The following is a 19319-nucleotide window of genomic DNA, read 5'->3' on the forward strand; positions in this document are numbered from 1 at the left end:
CTAGTTCAGCTTTTTTGTCCTTCAGTTTTTACCTGACCTTGTAAGGGCACATTCAGACGTGGCGGATTTGCTGTTGAATTCCGCTGCGGACAGTCCGCAGTGGAATTCTGCAGCAGACGTTTTTTTACATTTATGTCTATACATTTTTAGGAAACTTAGTTCAGACGTTGCGGAAAATAACTGTGCAGAATTTAGGCTGCGGTGCAGAATTTTCCCTCCGCGGCATGCTCATTATTTTGCAGAGAAGAAGCAGAATTTCACTGCAGATTTCAGCATTTGCAATGCAAAAACTGAAATCTGTGGCAAGTCTGATGTGATATCTGAAACGTCTGAATTACCTGTCGCATATGAAAATGTTGCTGCAAATTCGCAAAGAATTTGCAGCAACATTTTCAGCGGAAAAATTCAGCCACGTCTGAACATGGCCTAAAAGCCCTACATAAACTGAGAGTGATGATCTGGCGATTGCTTTTTGGAAATGTTCTTGTCTATAGCTGAATTATACTGTGACAAGAAACCACAAGCATGCCAGCCCTCTGGAGCCGGCTTGGGACACAATGAATAACATTTTAAGAGAAGACTGGTTATTTCACTAACCTCTGGAGAAAAGATCATGTCTAATCAAACGGCTATGTATAAAATGTTCTCAGTCAAACAATTGTGAAGCAAACACAGAATGACTCGGAACAGACAGGATCATGGCTCATTTGTAAAATATATAATATGCTCTGTCTGGCTTACTGCTGTTATTTCTTTATCGTATTTTAAAGAAAAACATACCAGCTGAATTACAGAGATGATAGTTATAAAATACCTTGGGTGTCTAGGGAGTCATCTTTCTCCCAGGTCATTTTCTGATGCTAGCAAAATTCTCTAATAATAAAAATAGCAAAGGAATGATAGGATGCCCATGTGGCATAGTGCTTAGCATTACTGTCTGGAGTTCTGGTTCACATACTTTATATCATCTCCTCTAGCTACTTCACATTTTTATCACATCCAATCATACACTACTGTTTATTGTGGTGTATGTGCCTTTAAATGGGTGTAATAAAGAAAATATTTTGTATGAGTTTTCGAACCATAAAAACATGCCATGTAAGCTATTTGGTAAAATATTTTTTCGTTTATAGAAACCTGACCTTATTACATTTCTGATCTAGTGGGCTCTTGAAAATAAAGTAAGCATAATGCCAAGATTGAACCGTAAAGGACAATTCATGATGTGATCTTTTTCCCTTAAATAGTGGAGGATTAAAACGTATCTCTTTTTTAGTATGAGTGAAATTACTCAATAAACCAAAGCCAGTTTCACCACGCCATAATAAGGGTGCATTTTAGCGCCAGGATTAGGGCAATAACATTAAACAGCCATGGTTCCACTGAATCAAAATTAGTTGACCATAGAACCCTATGGTGATCTAAGCTTGGCTTAATATAACCATGGGATAGGTGGGGGGTAGTCAAAGTGTAGCAGCTGTAATACGGACACTGAAATGCACCCCTATTACAGGCGTGTGAAACTGGCCTAACTTGTCAATGTGCATTTGATTTTATTATCTGAGAAAGTCCCTGCTATAAACAATTGGTAGCAGCAAGAGGTCACTTTTATCACCACAGGAAATTATCAGTATCATTATCTATCAAACCATAGTGCTCGATTAACCCCATTGTCAGAATATATGCTGGGAAAATCTCAGACGTAAATGCCTACGTGCCTGCCCATAAACTTTAATGGGCAAACGTATGCAAAAAGGGAGTCCTTTTGGCAAAGTTTTTGCCAGGCTATGTTGAGAAACCGCAGCACCCTGGTGTTTTGAAAAGTGCAGTTTAGTGCACTTTCAATGCAACTATTTATATATATGTAAAAAAACTGCTTAGTTTACTTTTTTGTATGTACATTTAGCTACTCTGTATTAAAGCGGTTGGCCAGGAAAAAAATATTTTCTAAAAAGTGCCCCCCAGCCTTGGTTTGCCTTCCCTAAAACCCCCTACATACTTTCTAACCAGTTTCTGTTTGATCTCCATCATCACTGCTGCTCTTTCTATTTGTTTACATCCCTTTCTTCTGGTCCTGGCTGTTTCCTGTCTTGTAACCCACCATACCCATGATCCCTTGCTGCATCTGAGGAGACAGTTGCACCCCCCCCCTTCCGCCACAGCATCTCAGCTATTTGCATACTGCCACGCCCCTCTATGTTCACAGGTCATTCCCTGCTCTAATTACAGTCACCTATCTCCCTGCACAAACACCCGGTAATAATCACACAGGGGGGATGGGGGTTATATACAGGAATGTGGGGGTAATACACATGGATGATGGGGGGTAGTAGACATGGGTGATGAGGTAATACACAGGGATCACAGGGTATATGCATCAATGATGGGGTAATACACAGGGATGATATAACTCCATCATTCCTGTATACAACTCCCATCATCCCTGCATATAACTGCCATGATCCGTATGTATTACCCCAACATGCCTGTATATAACCGCCATCATCACTGTAAATTACCCCCAACATCACTGTGTATAACCATCATCCCTGTGTATAACCCCCAACATCCCTGTGTATAACCCCCACATCCCTGTATATAACCCCCATCATCCTATATCGGGATGATAGCAGTTATATACAGGAATGATGTGGGTAATAGACAGGGATGTTGGGGGTAATAGACAGGGATGTTGGGGGTAATAGACAGGGATGTTGAGGGTAATAGACAGGGATGTTGAGGGTAATACACAGGGATGTTGAGGGTAATAGACAGGGATGTTGAGGGTAATACAAAGGGGTGATGGGGATCACATACAGGGATGATGGGGGTCACATACAGGGATGATGGGGGTCACATACAGGGGTGATGGAGGTCATGTAACTCCATCAGCCCTGTCTTTATGTAACCATCGGGGCGTGCAGAGATTGAGGAATAACCATGCTGCCCCCTCCTCCTTCTACATCAAAGAGTAAAAGGAGCAGGGGGGGGTGTACTAGGAGAGAAGACGCTCTGTGTCTTTGATCAGCCAGAACTTCCGGCTGAATAGAGGCACGGCGCATCATCAAACAGGCAGTGCAGGAGCTCCAAGAGCAAAGGAGGAGAAGGTGTAGATGACGAGACAGGATGAGGAGGGGGCGTGTACTATGATTGATGACGTTCCGTGTCTTTGCTCAGCCTGCACTTCCAGCTGAGCAGAGACACGGCGCGTCATCAACTATGTTTACAGGCGGCGGGACCAGAGGAAGCGGAGCTCTGAAAAACTCATGAAACATCCGCCCGGCCCACTGCCTGTAAATGTAGTTGATGACGCGCCGTGCCTTTCTTCAGCCGGAAATGCTGGCTGAGCAATGACACGCAACGTCACAGGAAATAAAAAATTTATCCTGGGTGCGGTCACATGACCGTAAATCAGAACCAAGTAACGAAGCCAGAGGTAAATAGACATTATATTAGACAATTACTTATATATGTCCAATTGAGTTAAAATATAGATAAAATGCATTCCTGAACAACCCCTTTAAACTAAAAGCATAAAAAATATTTGTATACATTTACTTCCCAGAATATATTGAGCTGTAGTGTACCTCTAAAATCTGAAATCTTATATGTTACTCTGGCTCTTGGAAACAATAGCTCAGATAAATCATGTCAGTTGGCTGCGTTTTATACATTGACCATAATCCACATTATCACGGCCAACATTAAATAGAATACAGTTTGTGGTTCATTTCTAGTTTTCACACATTTTGAAACAGTTGACTGGGAACTTTCAATGTGAATCTTTCCTTGTTATAAAAGCTCGTTCCAAGCTTACACTTGTATGAATGAAATATCCAAAAAGTCTACAGAAGTCTTCATAACCCGCTACTTAGTAAGTCCGTGCAACCTCCAGCAGGAATACCTCAATAAGGTGCTGTAAATCTCACTTTTACTAGATTTCAATACCTTTCCATTATACTGAGAAAATAGCTATTAGGTTTTATTCACACCACATTTAGGACTTCTTCACACAGTGTCCTGTTCTGGCGTTTATTCTGTATGAAAAAACACATGTAAAAACGCCAGCATTTGTTTCATGAATTTTTGAAATGGCTTTTTTTACATGCGTTTATGTTGGACTTTTTTTTGTGCCTTTTTTTGAAGTCCTATAGAGAAGCCTATGGGAGAAACAGCAGGAAAAAAAACGCCACATGCTTAGCGTGCTGCGTTTTGAAACAAAACGCTACTGGCCACAGAAACGCCACAAAGCAAAATGCAGTGTATGTAGTGCTTTTTATATTTTACTATAGACTTTAATGTAACATCTGGCTGCACAAAAAAACCAAAACCCTGTTAAATATGCCGTTAAAGGCAACATGAAAAATGTTACAAAACGCTGAGTGTGAATCCAGCACTAGGTCAATTTCACACAGTGTTTACAGATAGCCCCCCCCTTTTTTTGGGTGGGGGGCCTAAAAGACTGTGACCAGATGTTTATTGGGGTTCATCATCAAAATATGAAAATGTCTTAATTGTTTTGGTTCATGGTGTCTTTTTTTTTTCTTTTAAAAAGCAGAATGTGTCGGCATGGTATATTTTCAGGCATTTTTTTTTTTTTAAAAATGCAGGTTTGATGCAGTTTTTGCCTCAGTTTTTTGCCAAATACTGGAGTAGAGAATAGGTGATAAATCAGACTTTTCTTTCTTTTTGTCCTTTTGGATCCACTTCTGGCTCTAGACCAAAAACTGCATCAAAACCTCGTATCTGATCTTGGTCTTAAAAATGTTTCAAACTGCCATGCATTCTAAAATACCACATAAAAAACTTGTCTGAAGGATGTTTGGTCTGTGTGTCTGAACTGCCAGAAGCTGGGTGGTAACGAAGAGAAGTGGATGATGCTGATTCGTCAGCATCATACACTTCTATTCACAACGCCCAGCTAGTAAAACAAGTAAAAACGCCCAGATGTACACACTCACAATACACGCCCACTTGGACATAACTTTAAACACGCCCAGTTGTACTCAAGAAAGGCTCATTTGCATAAATATAAAAATGGTCATAACTTGGCCAAAAATGCTCGTTTTTGAAAAAAACCAAAACGTTACTGTTATCTACATTGCAGCGCCGATCTGCTGCAATACGAGATAGGGGTTTGAAAATCTGGTGACAGAGCCTCTTTAAAGGTTGTAAAGAGAACTAAAATGGTAATTTGTTCAATTTGCAGCATCAGGAGGTCATATTTACAGAAATCAAAAGCTCTTTCAATCAAAAAAAACTTAACAGGCCAAGTTACATGTAAACATAGGACCCCTTCTTTGATATCACCTTCACAATTCTTGCATCCATTGAATTTGTGAGTATTTGGACAGTTTCTGCTTGAATATCTTTGCAGGATGTCAGAATAGCCTCCCAGAGCTTCTGTTTTGATGTGAACTGCCTCCCACCCTCATAGATATTTTACTTGAGGATGCTCCAAAGGTTCTCAATAGGGGTTGAGGTCAGGGGAACATGGGGGCCACACCATGGGATTCTTTCCTTTTATGCCCATAGCAGCCAATGACACAGAGGTATTCTTTGCAGCATGAGATGGTGCATTGTCATGCATGAAGATAATTTTGCTACGGAAGGCACAGTTCTTCTTTTTGTACCACGGAAGAAAGTGGTCAGTCATAAACTCTACGTACTTTGCAGAGGTCATTTTCACACCGTCAGGGACCCTAAAGGGGCCTACCAGCTCTCTCCCCATGATTCCAGCCCAAAACATGACTCCGCCACCTCCTTGCTGACATCGCAGCCTTGTTGGGACATGGTGGCCATTCACCAACCATCCACTACTCCATCCATCTGGACCATCCAGGGTTGCACGGCACTCATCAGTAAACAACACGGTTTGAAAATTAGTCTTCATGTATTTCTGAGCCCACTGCAACTGTTTCTGCTTGTGAGCATTGTTTAGGGATGGCCGAATAATAGCTTTATGCACACTTGCAAACCTCTGGAGGATCCTACACCTTGAGGTTCGCGGGACTCCAGGGGCACCAGCGGCTTCAAATACCTGTTTGCTGCTTTGCAATGGCATTTTAGCAGCTGCTCTCCTAATCCTATTAATTTGTCTGGCAGAAACCTTCCTCATTATGCCTTTATCTGAATTAACCCGTCTGTGCTCTGAATCAGCCACAAATGTTTTCACAGTACGATGATCACGCTTATGTTTTCTTGAAATAGCCAATGTTTTCATACCTTGTCCAAGGTATTGCACTATTTCACGCTTTTGGGCAGCAGGGAGATCCTTTTTCTTTCCCATATTGCTTGAAACCTGTGGCCTGCTTAATATTGTGGAACGTCCTTCTTAAGTAGTTTTCCTTTGATTGGGCACACCTGGCAAACTAATTATCACAGGTGTCTGAGATTGATTACAATGATCCAAAGAGCCCTAAGACACAATACCATCCATGAGTTTAATTGAAAAACTAATAATTAAATGTTTATGACACTTAAATCCAATGTGCATAATAATTTGGAACACGGTGTAGGACTGGGCGATTATGACCTAAATAAAAATCACGATTAATTGAACGTGTAACGTCTATTACGATTAATGAACGATTATTTAGGCCATACCCATTTTTGCATAACATGCCCCCTATTTGCATGCTACTCCATTGAATTAATGTTTATCCCCTGAGCATGCTATAAACTATTGTAAATAATATACCCCCTTACTGTAAAGGATCTGCCAGACACAGCTTCTGTGTCGACGCCCATGGTTAGTCAGTCTGCACCTGCTCCTAAGTCTGATCGAGTGACCCCTACTTCTACCAATCAGGCTGGGAGGCTGAGGAGTGGGAGAGCCTATCACAGCCTGGCCAGACGAAGCTAGCTTCCGCCCTCTGTCTATTTATACCTTCACTTCCTGCTTCTCCTTTGCCTGTGATTCTTGTTGGTTTCCTGGCTCTGCTGCTGCTGCTTGTACTTTTGTCCTCTGCTCCATATAGACACTGGCTTACTGACTACTCTCCTGCTCTGCGTTTGGTACCTCGTACACTCCTGGTTTGACTCGGCTCGTTCACTACTCCCCTGCTCTGCATTTGGTCCCTCGTACACTCTTGGTTTGACTCGGCTCGTTCACTTCTCTTGTTGCTCACGGTGTTGCCGTGGGCAACTGCCCCGTTCCCCTAGCTTCTGTGTACCCTTGTCTGTTTGTCTGTCGTGCACATAGTGAGCGTAGGGACCGTCGCCCAGTTGTATGCCGTCGCCTAGGACGGGCCATTGCAAGTAGGCAGGGACTGAGTGGTAGGGAGACAGACAGGTGAGCCCTAATCTACCCGCCACTCAGTCCCTGCCTACTTGCAACGTCCCGTCCTAGGCGACGGCGTACAACTGGGCGACGGTCCCTACGCTCACTATGTGCACGACAGACAAACAGACAAGGGTACACAGAAGCTAGGGGAACGGGGCAGTTGCCCACGGCAACACCGTGAGCAACAAGAGAAGTGAACGAGCCGAGTCAAACCAGGAGTGTACGAGGTACCAAACGAAGAGCAGGAGAGTAGTCAGTAAGCCAGGGTCTATATGGAGCAGAGGACAAAAGTACAAGCAGCAGCAGCAGAGCCAGGAAACCAACAGAATCACAGGCAAAGGAGAAGCAGGATGTGAAGGTATAAATAGACAGAGGGCGGGAGCTAGCTCCGTCTGGCCAGGCTGTGATAGGCTCTCCCACTCCTCAGCCTCCCAGCCTGATTGGTAGAAGGAGGGGTCACTCGATCAGACTTAGGAGCAGGTGCAGACTGAATAACCACGGGCGTTGACACAGAAGCTGTGTCTGGCAGATCCTTTACAGTACCCCCCCTTTTATGAGGGGCCACTGGACCCTTTCTAGGTGGACCTGGCTTATTGGGGAACCGAAGATGGAACCTCCTGAGCAATACTGCAGCGTGAATATCCCGGGCGGGTACCCAAGTCCTCTCCTCAGGCCCGTATCCTCTCCAATGGACCAGGTACTGGAGAGAGCCTTGGACCATCCTGCTGTCCACAATCTTGGCCACCTCGAATTCTACCCCTTCGGGGGTGAGAACAGGGACCGGAGGTTTCCTCGAGGGAGCCAAGGACGGGGAGCAGCGTTTCAGGAGGGAGACATGAAACACGTTGTGTATTCGAAAAGACGGGGGTAACTCCAGTCGGAAGGAGACAGGGTTAAGGACTTCAATGACCTTGTACAGCCCTATATACCGGGGAGCAAACTTTTTGGACGGGACTTTAAGGCGCAAATTCTTTGAAGACAGCCACACCAGATCCCCGACCACAAACAAGTGGTTAGCAGAACGTCTTCTATCTGCCTGAATCTTTTGTATGCTCTGGGACGCCTCTAGGTTCTTCTGAACCTGGGCCCAGACTGTGCACAGTTCCCAATGAACTACATCTACCTCAGGATTGTTGGAACCACCAGGTGAAACGGAGGAGAACTGTGGATTAAACCCAAAATTACAGAAAAAGGGGGAGACCCCTGACGAGTTACTGACCCGGTTATTAAGGGAAAATGGAGACCCAATCATATTGACAGTCAGAGATAAAACAGCTTAAATATTGTTCTAGAGACTGATTAGTCCTCTCGCTTTGGCCATTAGTTTCAGGATGGAAGGCCGAGGAGAAGGACAGATCAATCTCCAACTTTTTACAGAAGGCTCTCCAAAACAATGAAACAAATTGTACCCCTCTGTCAGGAACAATATTGACAGGAACCCCATGGAGACGCAGGATGTGTTTGACAAACAAGGTAGCTAACGTCTTAGCATTGGGTAGTTTCTTGAGGGGCACAAAGTGGCACATCATACTGAAGTGGTCTACTACAACACACACCACCGACTTGCCTTGAGATGGAGGCAGATCGGTGATAAAATCCATGGAGATGTGGGTCCAAGGTCTCTTGGGAATGGGCAAAGAACATAGTAAGCCCGCTGGTCGGGACCTGGGAGTCTTGGACCTAGCACAAATTTTACAAGCGGCGACGTAGGCCTATGTAATGCCGGGGTAGGGAGACAGACAGGTGAGACCTAATCTACCCGCCACTCAGTCCCTGCCTACTTGCAACGGCATGTCCTAGGCGACGGCGTACAACTGGGCGACGGTCCCTACGCTCACTATGTGCACGACAGACAAACAGACAAGGGTACACAGAAGCTAGGGGAACGGGGCAGTTGCCCACGGCAACACCGTGAGCAACAAGAGAAGTGAATGAGCCGAGTCAAACCAGGAGTGTACGAGGGACCAAACGTAGAGCAGGAGACTAGTGAACGAGCCGAGTCAAACCAGTAGTGTACGAGGTACCAAACGCAGAGCAGGAGAGTAGTCAGTAAGCCAGGGTCTATATGGAGCAGAGGACAAAAGTACAAGCAGCAGCAGAGCCAGGAAACCAACAGATCCAGGAGATAGGGGGATAAAAAATGGAATATCCGAGGGCGCAGCTGTACTGAAAATTGCTTTTATTTGTACAACAACAACAACAATGTGTTTCAAGGCCGTACCGGCCTCTTCGTTAGGTACAAATGTTAGATCTATTCATGATGACTGTGCATTTATAGCTGGCCTAGAAATCACTAGGCCAGCTATAAATGCACAGTCATCATGAATAGACCTAACATTTGTACCTAACCTGACGAAGAGGCCGGTACGGCCTTGAAACACATTGTTGTTGTTGTTGTACAAATAAAAGCAATTTTCAGTACAGCTGCGCCCTCGGATATTCCATTTTTTATCCCCCTATCTCCTGGATCTACATAGTGTATTTTTATCAATCTTCGAACCGGAATTTGGGCTGCAACTGTCTCAACCTAAGTATAACTTGGACACGCATCATGGGATGTTATGCTCCTAGCTTAACAACATCAGGTCAGCATAATTGACCACCTTTATCCTATTGTTCTCATATTTTACAGGCTCATGCACTATGTGCGCTTTGTTCCCTTTTTCCCTATAGCGTGAGGAAACCAACAGAATCACAGGCAAAGGAGAAGCAGGAAGTGAAGGTATAAATAGACAGAGGGCGGGAGCTAGCTCCGTCTGGCCAGGCTGTGATAGGCTCTCCCACTCCTCAGCCTTCCAGCCTGATTGGTAGAAGGTGGGGTCACTCGATCAGACTTAGGAGCAGGTGCAGACTGACTAACCACGGGCGTCGACACAGAAGCTGTGTCTGGCAGATCCTTTACACTGACACTGCCCCCACACAGTATATTGTCCCAGTGCTCCCCACACAGTATAATGCTCCATAGCTGCCCCCACACAGTATAATTTCCCTATAACTGCCCTCCACACAGTATAATGCCCCTATAGCTGCCCTCCACACAGTATAATTCCCCATAACTGCCCTCCACAGTATAATGCCCCCATAACTGCCCTCCACACAGTATAATGCCCCCATAACTGCCCTTCACACAGTATAATTCCCCTATAACTGCCCTCCACACAGTATAATGCTCCCATATCTGCCCTCCACACATTATAATGCCCCTATAACTGCCCTCTGCACAGTATAATGCCCCTATAACTGCCCTCCACACAGTATAATACCCCTATAGCTGCGCTCCACAGTATAATGCCCCCTGTAGCTGCGCTCCACACAGTATAATTCCCCCATAGCTGCCCCCACTCAGTATAATGCCTCCCATAGCTGCCCAACACAGTATTATACCCCCCAATAATTGCCTCCATAGCTGCCCTTCACACAGTATAAAGTCCCCCATAGCTGCCCGCGCACTGTATAAGCCCCCCATAGCTGCCACCACACAGCCCCAACAGTGCCTAATAAAATACATACCTAATCCCATTCTAACGACGAGTGGAGGAGATCCCTCTGATCCTCCGGTCTGTGTGGCTCGGCACAGACAGGCGCGATGACAGCACTGCGTAGCTCCTGTTTGCACCGAGCCGTGATACATAGTGAATGGTAGAGCAGGGACCTTACGGCTGCGTGCTCTACCATTGGATTTAACTGTATCTGCGTCCTGAGGAAACTGGAACAAAAAATGTAAGACATTTTTCGATTAATTGCCCAGCCCTATATAAATATATATATGTATATATATATATATATATATATATATATATATACATACATACACATATATATATATATATATATATATATATATATATATATATATAAAGTTGCGTGGGAAAAGGTTTAGGATAACTTGTAATTTATTGATTTAAATTTCTGCTTCCTGTGGGCTATAGAGTCCAGTGGGCGGCCCTACTCAACGATTGGCAGCTATTTCTTTATGCACCCTAATATAGAGAAGGCTGTCAATCAATGGTTGAGACCGCCCACTAGACTCTTTAGCCCACAGTGAGCAGGGACTTAAATCAATAAATAACAGGTTATCCTGAATCTCTTTCCACAAAACTATTCATCAATCTGCTCAGCTCCTACTGCTATACAACATAATGTCGCAGGTAAGACAGTATGCTTGACGTGACGGTTCCCTTTAACTGAGTCACAATGTTTCCCTATATATAGAAACAACCCTATTCACATGTACAGAAAGGATCTTCAGTTAGAGAAACTTCCGCAACAAATCTGCCATGTGTAAACATACTTTACTCCAGACGACGACTACCTGTTCAAGTGCAGTCTTAGCAGAACTACAAGGACCATCATTCCCTGCCTATTTAGCATTAATGTGCCCAAGCGTAAATCACATCATTTTCTATAAAACCAAACAGCAGTTTTGCCTATTAGTAATGACCTAGTGTTGTTCAAGGCTGTGTAAATCTGCTCCCTCAAGCTGCGTTTTTAGTAATCTGTTTCTTAGGTAACCTACAATTGTAATACCTAATCACCAAAGCAGATGCTAATGAAATGCTATGGATGAGCCATGGGACATTTTAGACTTTGTGTTCAGCTCTTGTTTGTGAGTGGTTGTTACAAAAAGCTGGCATAGAATACTTGTGAATACTAATGAAGGCAACACGGCGTTCCCACGGTGAGCCAATGACAAAGAGCTGATTGGAACCAGGCTGAGCTGCGAAGCTTGAAGACAATTTAAAGAGTTAACACATTGTAGCACTCAGTTGAGCAGGCACTAAACCGTAATACTTCAAATTCTTCAGCACTATTACATAAACTGGGCATATGCATTGAATCATAAAGCAACATTATTCTGTATTGTATAAGACCGTGCTGTCAATGTGCAGGCTGCAGTGAAAGAAATACATCTCAGTATATTAGAAAATAAATAACTGGCCTATCCAGTGGATTTCTAATGCATTTGCTATTTACTTACCAGTAAAGATATCTGTCCTTCTTTAACAATATTTAAAATGCTCTTGATTTTTTTCATGTCTTCCCCTTCTGAGTGATTCCAGTTCACATTACCGTTGATGCCATCAAGTTGTGAGTCTGTTCCCGGCAGGTGAAATGCCCGGAGCTGGCAGTTAGGCATGGTCTTTTCAAGCTTCTGTGCATGGGAATCAGACAGAGCCCTATTCAGAAAGCTCTTGTTATGGTATTCAGATTCATGGACTGAGCTGCACTGAATGTTAGACTGTGAAAGCTCTAATCCTCCAGATGAATGCCTGCTCTGATCAAAGTTGGTAGACTGAGTTGAGTTTTTAACTGGAGACAATACACAAAACTGAGTGGCATTGGGCATCAGGTTCTCCAGGTTGCCCATAGGACTATTGTTACCTTTGGACAATGGATGTATACTGGAGGTCCTTTTTTCTGATGCTACTTTGGTAAACAGATTCAATGGCTGATTGGATTTGATGTAAGGCACATCCAAAATCTCATCCATATCTAGGTCATAATGTTCCAGCTCACCAAGTAAAACATTCGACTCAATGTTCTTACACTTAAATCCATCGTCATCTCCAGGAACACCATCTTTGCTTGGTTCACCATTTTTTTCATTTTCTTCTTTTTCCTCTTTTTGATCATCACTTTCATTGAGTTTTGGACTCTCTGGTTGATGCTTTAATGGAGAAACTCTTTTAACAGGACGGAATTTACTGTAGACATCTGCGATACCAGTTGGCTTTTGTGTGTTGCCAATAAGAGTAGACACTCCACAGCTCCAGTTTGCATTGGGCACTGAAAGTATAAAAAAAAATACACGAGATTGAGTAAAAATACACATAACACTGGCACATATCTGGTTAATCTGAGTTTAGAAATATAGCAATAAAGTGAAATAAAAGAACCGTACATTAAGCAATTGTTACAAATGGCAATTAGAGACATAAGAGAAGTAAATCCATTTGCAACAAAATGTTTCAATTTCAAAGCTAAATTTAAAACATTTCTGTTTATATTGATGATAATTTCTTACTGTTTAGAAGAGGACTGTTCCCCAGTTCTATAAGTTCTTCTTCATTTCTCCTCATTAGTTCTTTATCTTTAATCAACCCACATTCACATCTCTAATTTTCATTGTATCACATATTGGTCAGTAGGTAATCCTTTAGGAATTATTAGTAGAATATTTCCAACCAAGACAATATTTGTGAGCTTAAATCAGGGGAACGCCCGGCCCATGGGCCATATAAGGCCCACAAAATTTAGTCCGGCCCTGCCGGCACGCACGACCCTCACTCAGACCGCTGCCGTGTCATTCACTACTTGGCTCCGTCCGCCCACCTCCTGCTCCTAAATGTGAGTAACGTCACTCACATTTAGGAGCAGGAGGACAGCGGAAAGAGCCAAGTAGCCTCATTGACTACTAGTAAATGAGGAGACGGCGGCGGTCTGAGTGAGGTCGGTGCGTGCTGGCCCGCGAGTGGACCAGTCCAGTCACCTGACCTGAATCACCTGACAATATACGAATGTACATTGTTTGCATATTATAGATCTGTGTAGCAAGATCTGTATGGTGGCTGAGAATGCATAGGTATAGAGACATTCTTGGCAGAATACATTCATTTGTTCCAAACTTACGTATACTGTCAGGTTTTCGGACCAAACATTGTGTGAACCTAGCCTAACTTTACATGATAGGCAGTGGTATTTTTTCAAAATAATTTTAGCTGTTTTGCAACCCAAGAGGTTTTCAATTTTTTGTTCTTTGTACAAATCAGAACTCTGGAATTTATTTACCATCTTTAGATGCCAGATGTACAAAATAGCAGGTGGCTGCAGTTTGCACTGACATTTGTAGTATAATGGGCAATAAGGTGAAGTTAATGACCCAAAATTGATCATTTCCTGACTTTTGAACTTCCGACCTTATGCATGTTTATTAATGCTGCTTCAGGAGAAAAACATTCATCTCGTCTTTCCTCTCATGTATTATGTATACCTCAATGGGGAGTTTAACCTCTTCTATAAGAATCAAGTCTTACAGAAAGAAAGAGGAAAAATGGAAAGTATCAATTTAGTTATCTATTTGTTAGTATCACTGTATTTTCATATTTTTGTGATAATGAAACACTATTAAAATTACAGTATATATATATATATATATATATATATATATATATATATATATATATATATACACCTTGCGAAAGTATTTCCCCCTTGGTATTTTGACTAGAACATTCAGAAACATTTAGATTTTCACACTTGGAACACTCCAGTGTAGCTTTAGCAGTTTGTTTAGGGTTATTGTTCTGCCGGAAGGTGAACCTTCGTCCCAGTCTCAAATCTCTGGCAGATTGAAACAGGTTTTCCTCAAGAATTGCCCTTTATTTACTGCCATCCATCGTTCCTTCCATTCTGATCTGTTTTCCAGTCCCTGCTGATAAAAAACTTCCCCACAGTATGATGCTGCCACCACCATGCTTCACTTGGGCAATGGTGTTCTTGTTAGCCTTGTCTGACCAAAAAAACCTTCTTCTATGAGTTTGGGGTTTCTGCCGCATGCCGTTTGGTGAACGCATAACGTGTTATCTTATGTTTTACTTTATGCAATGCCTTTTTTTTTTTTGGCACTCTTCCATAAAGCCCCACTCTGTGAGGTGCACGGCTTATAGTGGTCCTATGGACAGATACTTCCATCTCCGCTGTGGATCTTTATATCTCCTTCAGCGTTATCGTTGGTGTCTTTGTTGAATCTCTGATTAATGCCCTCCTTGCCCGGACTGTGAGTTTTGGTGGACGGCCTTCTCTTGTTAGATTTGTAGCTGTTCGATATTCTTTCCATTTTGTCATAATGACATAAATGGTGCTCCGTGGGATGTTCAGAGTTTGGGATATTCTTTTTTATAACCCAACCCTGATCTATTCTTTTCCACAACTTTGTCTCTGACCTGTTTGGAGAGCTCCTTGGTCTTCATGTCGCTTGCTTAGTGGTGTTGCGGACTCAAGGGCCTTTCAGAACAGGTATATTGTCGTCATGAAACAGATCATGTGCCATTTTAATTGCACACATGGCGACCTTACTCAAGTCATTATGTGACTTCTGAAGGTAATTGGTTTGACCAGACCTTATTTAAGGGCTTCATAGCAAAGGCGGTGAATACATATGCATTTTTTTATTTATTTTATTTTTATTTTTATGTAACACTTTGGAAAAAATTTTAGGCCCATAACAAAACCAAAATTTTAAATCTATTTTAATTCCAGGTTGTAATGCAACAAAACAGGAAAAACACCAAGGAGGGTGAACACTTTCAAAAGGCACTGTATATATACACACACATACAGTACACCAAGCTACGCTACACTGTTATTAGCCAACAATAATAAAACACTGTACTTCCCTTAGCATACTATAGGCCATCAATATGTGATACCCTAAAAAAAAAGAAGGCTCTTTGTTGTTGGCCTCTTCAAGGCATCCTCTGTATAAACCTTTATTTACCCTAATAAAAAAAATTCCAGCTGCTTGCAGATAACACTAGGGGATCTTAAAAACCTACTGCATACGGAGTAATTATTGAGTTTAATTGGAGCTGTATAAATCTGTCTTAGATAAGCTGTCCATAGTGGAATTTTACCATTAGGGTGGATTCACATGTGGCAAATTTTGATGCAGAAGCTTCTTAGACTGATTATCAGTTCTATTAATTTGAATGAGGTTGTTTTTGCAGCAAGCACATTGATATCTGCAGATGAATGGGACTGATTTTCAGTCGTAGAAATTTCTGCAACAAAATGTGCCGTGTGTGATTCACCTTTAAAGAGGGCCGGTGGTCTCTCCTTACATGTCTATTATAGCATTCCCCCATGAAATAACAATTCTGGAACATATTTTCTTAGAACACTAGTTATTTCTCCTAGAAATTTATAAATAAACTGACAACTGGGTGTTACAATTGCCCTTGACAAAGAGGCATTTCCCTACACAGTCTCATTCTGTCAGCACTGATTAGACATTGTCAGTCTGTATAGGGACGCACCCCCAACTGGTAACACCCAGTAGTCAAATTATTCATACATTTCTAGGAAGAACAAGAGAGGTACGGCTCTATGTAGAGTTCTAAAAAAAAGAGGCATCCGGATTGTTATTTCATGGGGAGTACTATTATTTACTAAAACAGACATGCCAGGGGACGTGACAGGTCCACGTTAAACCCTATGGCTATACAGCGGATATAGAGCTCCGTATCAGAAAAATAGATCACCAAACCCTTTAAAGATGTATTACAATATCAATCACAACAGAGTTTTGGATATAAAAATTAAACAATATTCAAAGTTGGAGTCACACATTATTATCATATAAAACCAAACAATAGTATTGTAGTTATTACAGTAGAAATAAAGTTATTACTCATTTATATATTGCTGTCAAAACTTTGCAATGCTGTACAAAGAAATCACAGCAGTACTCCTACCAAGAGGAGATTATACAATAATTTCCCCATATATTTTACAGACAGCCATTGAGCCTAAGCATTTTCGGGTAGAAACTGGAGTATCTAGAGGGCACCAGCCTAAACCCACATAAAATTCAAACACTTGGCCCGTGAACTTCAAGATAGCAGCGCAAATCACTGTGCCAACATCCCATGTTATGGAAATCTTCTCTTAGGAGCCACATTAAGATATTGTGCACATTAGGTTAGAGACATTTCTAGCTCTTTAATAAGTGACAATGAATCTAGATTACTGTTGATACTTTGAGGCATTAAATATCGAAAGGGAAGACTACTATGTTGTGTTAAGTTCCATTTGGTATTAAATCTGTACTGATAACATAATATACGTGGTAGTAAAGATGACACTCAAACAGTGTTTATATTCTGAGAAAATATACTTCTAAATTATAGTACTCAGAGATATAAAGAAAATAGCAGGAGACCCATGAAAGATTTAACCTCGTAAACATGTTAATATCACTGCCAAGAACTGGGCAGATTGAACTTTTCCACTGACTATACATAATAATTTGTAGACAAATGACTGTAACTCATAGCTGACGATCCTGTACTGATGCATTACAACTCACAAATCCACTCATGCAATGTCTCCCCAGGAAACAAAATGTGCTAAACAAGTTGGGCAGTTTGGGATTTAAGGCCTAAATTACAATAGCCTCAACCTAATGAGATCCTAACAAGTCATATGTTCACTTTCCACTTCATAAAATAGAAATAAATGGGTTAAAAAGGAAAACAAGACTGATGGGTCATTGAAATGCCACTGTTATGACATAAGTAATCTGTCATAAACGCAGTGTATCAGAATGACGGAATTCAAGATGGAATCCAGTGATTTTTTTTTTTTTGCACAATTGATTTTTGAAAATTTACAACAAACCCCCACGAACATAGTACAGTGCTGAGATAACAATATGACGACACATGAGAACACACATCAGTTCTTTATAATAACAGACCTCCACCCCCCTCCTTCTGAAAGAATCCAGTGATTTAATACATTTCTTCCAAATAACCTTAAAAAAACCCCGCCAAGTTTGAGCTATTTTCCAGGTGACTTTTTCTGGAAATCTTTGACAATAAGGGCAGACTATGCATTACATTGTTCATAGTTCCTGGGAATTTAATGCAAATATTATAGAGACATCCTTTACAAATCTGTCTTGGGTCACACCTTCTTAGGTTAGAAAAAGAGTTGAATTTTTATGGCCATATACTGAGAGATTCTAGAAACCATTTAATATTCTACGAGCTGGAGGTCGGGAGAAATTAGATAAGTCCCTGACAATACATGTAGGTGAGAGATCGCACTGGGATATTTCTCAGAAGAACAGCAAATTAAAACTACTATAGAAAATGGGCAGTAACCATGGACCTCCCATGTCCGATAAAAAAACTAGGACACAATTTGCTGATGGTGATTGTAACAACTTTTATTGCTCTAATGCATCGAAAACAAAAAAGTATTAACATTACAAATAGCCTTGATTAAAAATATTCCATCGTTTTGTGTGTACAGCTCCTATGCAGACCTGTATGTCTACATGGTTACAAACTACAATCAAACCCACTTTATAGTCTGATCTTTCAGTCATGTGCTACGTGTTTCCATCTGACCCATCTCCTACTTCCGCAGGTTAGAAAAACAGAAAGGGCAGGTGAAAAGGCGTACCACATGACTGCAGAATCAGACTACACACAAGGTTTGTCTGTAGTCTGTAACTATGGAGATTAATTGTGGCACCGAGACTTAATATTATGCAAATGTGGGCCCTATTGCTATATTGAGCCCCAGGCTACTGCAAAAAGTGTCCCTATAAAGCAAAGGTTCCATTGGTATCTCCATATAAGAAAAAACAAACACTGAAGCTAGTATTAAAATTGTGTATGATGTCAGAACAATAAATGTCATAAATTAAAAGAGTAACTTGTCACTTATTTTCTTTATATTGATCACACATACTTTGGGGGATACCACGTGTTCTTCAGGGGCTGATTTTAATGCCCAATCTGAGGATTCTCTGTCCAGCCCGATGCTTATTACTCAGGGCTAAAGCTTCCCTTATAAGACGTTCAATGTAAAAAGGTCAAAGCTTTGCTGAGTAATATTAGATTGGCACACTCAAACATTTAGGGATCAAAAACACAACTGCTTAATTCTACATTGTTTATTTATATCCCTACTAATTGTATTTTTATATAAATACTGATACCTTTCCAGCAGAACATATTTACTTAGTTCTTGGTCTCCCAGCTGGAAAGCCTCACCCTCAAATAAACCAGAAATATCAAAGTATGAAAAAAACAAACAGCTGCAATCATTACAAGGCACACTCGATAGTAAGATGTTAGTCATAATACAGACGTTAAAATAGCGCAATATCGTGACCACATATGGTGCTAATGTATTTCTATGCGGAGTCTGCACACAAAAAAAAATAGTGGCTTGCTCCATCTGATGGCATATATGGGACTATATTCTCCACCAATCATAATCCCTAAACGTGGTGTGAACC

General features: G+C 41.7%; 1 protein-coding gene across 3 annotated transcripts in view; it reads right to left on the reverse strand.

Annotated features, from left to right (window-relative positions):
• Positions 1-19319, reverse strand: part of SNCAIP (synuclein alpha interacting protein) — a 219517-nt gene that overhangs the window by 74897 nt on the left and 125301 nt on the right. For all 3 annotated transcript variants that reach the window (XM_075836246.1, XM_075836229.1, XM_075836238.1), the window contains exon 5: positions 12264-13072. In XM_075836246.1, the coding sequence (XP_075692361.1) occupies positions 12264-13072 (809 nt within the window). The remainder of the gene's footprint in view (positions 1-12263; positions 13073-19319) is intronic.

The sequence above is a fragment of the Rhinoderma darwinii genome, chromosome 1 (genome assembly GCF_050947455.1).
Source record: "Rhinoderma darwinii isolate aRhiDar2 chromosome 1, aRhiDar2.hap1, whole genome shotgun sequence".
Lineage (NCBI taxonomy): Eukaryota > Metazoa > Chordata > Amphibia > Anura > Rhinodermatidae > Rhinoderma > Rhinoderma darwinii.